We start from the raw sequence: 4803 nt of genomic DNA on the forward strand, positions 1-4803 counted from the left end.
TTAATAACTAATTTTAAAATATACAATTTGATCGACTTATTAAATACTCTAAGACAGTGTAATTTTTTAGTTATGCTTTTTTTTATAGAATTTATTTTAATTTAATAAATTTAAAAGTTGTTCGAGCTATCAAAATATTCGGTTATAGTAGGTTAGATATTTACGAAAAATAGTAAAAAAATTAGCAAAACAATAAAATAAAGAGTTAATTATTTATTTATTCTTAAATTAAAATAAAAAAATTAAAAAAATTATAAAATTAATAATTAATTCTCACATTATCACTTTTTTTTTTCATTTTAGAAAATCTAAATTTTTTTTTACTATATCAAAGCCAACAAAAAGAATTTGTTTTTTAGCCTTAGAGGGAGTAAAATAGCATAAATGAATATCAAGGGAGTAAACTGCAATTTTCCCAAAATTATATTCCCTCTCTAGTGTCTTACTTTCTTTGTGTGTAGAAAATTCTTTCCGTTGTTGATAAGCTTCTCTCTCTCTTTACATGCCAACTACAAAAAGTAACAGAAAATCCAACTCCTCGTTCCAATCTTTATTCTTCTGCTTCAAAATCTGCAAAACCAAAGGGATAAAAAGAAACAAAGAAACAGAAAAATCATATAACAGCTTAACCTTAACCTAACTAACACAACAACCTCACCATTAAATTAGCCTCTATACACAAACAAAAAAGTTTCAAAGCGAAGGAGAAACAACAAAAAGGAACAGGAGAAAGCAAAACCCTAATTTTCACTTCCTCCGCCGCGCCGGGGAATTGCTGTCGTCGTTGTTGTCATCGACCTCTCCTTTTGCGAGGTAAGGGATAAGAAACCCTAAAAATGATGTCATTTCTGTTTTTTATTTTTTTTTGTATTTTTTGGTTTCAATTTGGGGGAATTTTGGAAAGGAGGCTGAAAATTGTTCGGTTCTTTGCGATTAGGTTATTGAATTCTCCAATTCTGAGCTTGGAGTTTGATTAGACTGCGTTCTTGTTATTCTCTCGAAGATGTCGAGGTTTCCGTATTTCAACCGTTCCAACACGGTTCATACGGCGTACTCAAAATCGCCGCAGATATCCTACACACTTGATCGTTCTGGTTCCCTTAGCGATATATCGGATGATTCTGCGAAATCGAAATCCAGTTCCAATTCGAGTTCGATGCGCGGAAGGATGGTTAAGAAGATATGCGGCCTCTTTGAAACGCAATCGAAATCTTCGTCAATTGCAAAATCAGCAACTGAAGAATCAGTCCAATCGTCTAAGGCGAAACAAGGGAATTCGAAATTGATGAAGGTTGACTCGGATTTGGGGACTCCGTTCAGGTTACCGGATGCGGACGACCGAGTGGTGGTGTATTTCACGAGCCTGAGAGGGGTAAGGAGAACGTTTGAGGATTGCAGCGCGGTTCGGATGATCCTTAAGGGATTCAGGATATGGATCGACGAAAGGGATGTTTCGATGGACGCGGAATATAGGAAGGAGTTGCAGTGTGCTCTTGGGGAGAAGAATGTGACCCTCCCTCAGGTTTTTGTGAGAGGAAAGTATATTGGAGGAGCTGATGTGATCAGACACTTGTTTGAGGTCGGCGAGCTAGGGAAGATTCTTGAAGGGTTCCCCAAGACGAAGCCCGGTTTTGTCTGCGAGAGTTGCGCCGATTTGAGATTCGCACCTTGTTGGCATTGCAGTGGGAGCAGGAAGGTGTTTGATGAGGATGAGGGGTTGCTCAAGAGATGCTTGGAGTGTAATGAGAATGGACTCATTAGGTGCCCTAATTGCTGTTCCTGAGAAAAAGGAACACAGGCCAAAACCCTAAGTAACCAAAGTTGTCTGAGAATGAGTAGTTTATATTTTGTTTATTGGATTGATTGCATGCATGCTCTTGATGGTGGTCCCGGTGGGAGGGATGAGATATGAGTTTGGTTGGTTGGTTGTCAAGGGATTCAAAGCACTCTTTGAATTCATTATTGTTAGTTTTTGAGAGTTGTCATTATGGGAGAATGATGAGTCTCTTGCACCTTGAACAGCATTTTGTCTTTCAGAAAAAAAAAAAAAAAAAAGAGAGTAATGTGTATTTAGTGCTTCTCTTCGAGGCAATGTAAATATTTAGTGCAATTATCATCAGGACTTAATTGCAAGTATTGGTCTTTCATAGTTAATAATGAGAATGGGTTATTTTAATCCCTTATCTCTGATCCCAGATTGTGTCTGTATTCTCTCTCTGGTGTGTTGTCTTTTATTAATAGAACATGTATAAATAGCAGTGAGGCGTGTTGTAATATGAAATACCCTCTTGTTTGGTATCATTTAGTGATTCTACAATTCCCAAAAATTACTTTTGTTGTTGGATTGGGTTCAGGTTTTTTGAGTTCCCAACATTTTTTGCAAAACCCTTTTATAATGTTCAATTTGCATTTCTATATGCCTGATCAGAATAAAACCAGGTTTTAGCTGAAGGTGATTGTATCCGAATAAGTTGTCATAAAAGGGTAGGGTGGATGATTTATGTGCATGTTTCCATTCTACCTGTTGAAAAAAAAAAACTTTAGGTGATAAAATTGAGAGGATTGGAAATTGGTATCATTTTCTTTCTGGATAGAAACAAGAATGGGGAAGAAAACAATGTTGGGAACTCGAACATTAATAAATAAATAAAAATAAATAAAATTCTAGCATGTTCTTCAAGGTAATCAATCCACAATTTCTTTCTATCTTTTGATTCTTTTCCTATTTTTTTCTTGCCGACAATGTAAAGTTGAGAGCTCCAAAGTCCCACTCAATTCAATGGCAATTATGTCATGGGCTTCTATCAGAGGATGCCTTAAGATTGTGGCAAAGGCAAACTCATCATCATCATCATCAAAAGAGGCTAAATTGTCAACATATTCATGGTAGATTATAAAGGCTAATAATGGTATGGTCATACAAGAAAAGAGATACTGATTGTATGTAGCCTTCCAGTTAACCAGAATAAGGATTAATTTACAAAGATTGTTGATACTTAATATAAGTAGTAAAGACTCAAAACATATATCGCATTGATGTATTATTATTCTTTTAATTGTATTTGTAAAACAAGTTACATATAATTTAGGTCAAACACACATAAACTTTGTAATTGAGTGCTTTTTGTTAGATGATTTTTTGTAATAAAATTTAATTTTCATAAACTAAAAGTGTCAAATTTTTATGGAGCTATTCAATTGTATACATTCTTTCAGATGAACATTTATGTTTTAAATGTCAAATAATTATTTTTGTAACATGATAGTACATAACTAAATGCAAATGTAAACACTAAACAAACATCAAAATTAGGTTCATGTATAAAATACCAACTTCTAAAAGTTTATAAAAATATTAAATATATCGATGTTTTCATTGATTTTAAACTACAATCTAACAATATATATCACTTATCTTTTTTTTTTTTTTTTAAACAAAACCCTAATCTATTTAGTTTTTCTCCCTTTTATTCATCAGAAAAAAAAAAAAAACGAGCCTAAAAGAAAAAAGAAAAGATAACCAACTTAATCAAATAATCCCAGAGATATAAGCTTAACCGAAAAGGAAAAAAGGTTAAAACTTATCCAAGCTTCCACAAATAAGCTCTTACTGATGATAATTCATATTTGTTCATCTACAGAAGGAAAAGTCAGTCTCAGAAAATTGTACAAAGTAAAGCTGAGACAAGACATTCTACAGAGAGATATACACAGAGATATTCCTATCAATGAAGCTGCAAAAAAAAAAACAAAAACAAAAAAAATGCCATCTATTGAGTAAGAGGAAGACATTCAAGCTCAATGTCTAAAACTCCTCGCTCAACCTTCTGTAACCTCAACTGTATCTCTTGTTTGACCTTCCCTTCTTCTAGGGTGATGATACCATCTTTAACAAGAGTGTTTTCGCCGCTTGCTACCCATTTTCCGAGCTGCATTGACTCGTTGATCGAAGATTTCTCGTATGCCTTTGCAGCAGTTACTAGAGGTTGAATGTCTATTTCAGCCTCGCCCATAAAATCATCGGTCGAGAAAGTATCCTTGTCATACACAACCTGCATAATAGCATGGAGTAAAATGGAATGGTATACAAGTTTCAAATACAGAAAATAGTAAACATGTTTCATATACAGAAAAAATTATACATTTGTGCTTACCACTTTAAGAGGAGGAACGTGCTCTGGAATCGAGAGCATTAAGCTTTCATTCCAAACTGGATTCAAGTTGTTCTTTATGACACGAGTCTTCACCGACTGTAAAACAACATATGTTAAATATTTCACTTTTACGATGTTATTTTATCCGGAAGAAGTTGAGAAGAAGAAGTTTACTTGGTGACCAAGAGAAAGCATGACATAAGGGTCGCTAGTCACAACATCCCGGACAGCCAGGTTAGTTCCTTTAACGACATTAACCTTGATCAACCCAACAAATTGAACCATACCTGCCTATAACGGTAAATAGGGAGAAACAGGATTCAGGATTTGATTCTCAGGATGCTTCTTATAGTAAAGCTATAACAGGTTATAAAGAAATCAATTCAAAGGTTACCAACGAAGTACTCTTCTTTGAAATCTTATGCTCGGATTCCTTTCTTCCCCAGCTGTGTCGGAGTGCAGTCCCAATACGAGCTTTAGTTGTTTGCTTTTCGTAATGTCTTTTGTCCATTTGAAACCCACAGGAAGCAGCGTTGCTTGGGGAGCATGTTAAATATCTTTGTGGAGATAGTGGAAAGGAGCATTGCAAATTTTTCTCCGTATCCAAAAACTGTAGAAGTTCGTATTTTCTTCTGAATAATGAATGTAA

General features: G+C 34.6%; 2 protein-coding genes across 3 annotated transcripts in view; one reads left to right on the forward strand and one right to left on the reverse strand.

The window, feature by feature from the left end:
• Window positions 1–458: 458 nt before the first annotated feature.
• LOC107471952 (uncharacterized protein At5g39865) lies at window positions 459–1789 on the forward strand. Its single transcript, XM_016091509.3, has 2 exons — window positions 459–813; window positions 938–1789. Exon 2 carries the CDS (start codon window positions 1004–1006, stop codon window positions 1781–1783), a length of 780 nt encoding a protein of 259 aa, XP_015946995.1. The 5' UTR covers window positions 459–813; window positions 938–1003; the 3' UTR covers window positions 1784–1789.
• A 1792-nt stretch (window positions 1790–3581) lies between these two features.
• Window positions 3582–4803, reverse strand: part of LOC107471990 (probable ADP-ribosylation factor GTPase-activating protein AGD11) — a 4278-nt gene continuing 3056 nt past the window's right edge. For both annotated transcript variants that reach the window (XM_016091553.3, XM_016091552.3), the window contains exons 7-10: window positions 4549–4786; window positions 4329–4445; window positions 4155–4250; window positions 3582–4052 (exon numbers count right to left, since the gene is read on the reverse strand). In XM_016091553.3, coding sequence (XP_015947039.1) covers window positions 3771–4052; window positions 4155–4250; window positions 4329–4445; window positions 4549–4786 — 733 coding nt within the window. In that variant the 3' untranslated portion in view covers window positions 3582–3770. The remainder of the gene's footprint in view (window positions 4053–4154; window positions 4251–4328; window positions 4446–4548; window positions 4787–4803) is intronic.

Source organism: Arachis duranensis, chromosome 10 (genome assembly GCF_000817695.3).
Source record: "Arachis duranensis cultivar V14167 chromosome 10, aradu.V14167.gnm2.J7QH, whole genome shotgun sequence".
NCBI classification, from domain to species: Eukaryota; Viridiplantae; Streptophyta; class Magnoliopsida; order Fabales; family Fabaceae; genus Arachis; species Arachis duranensis.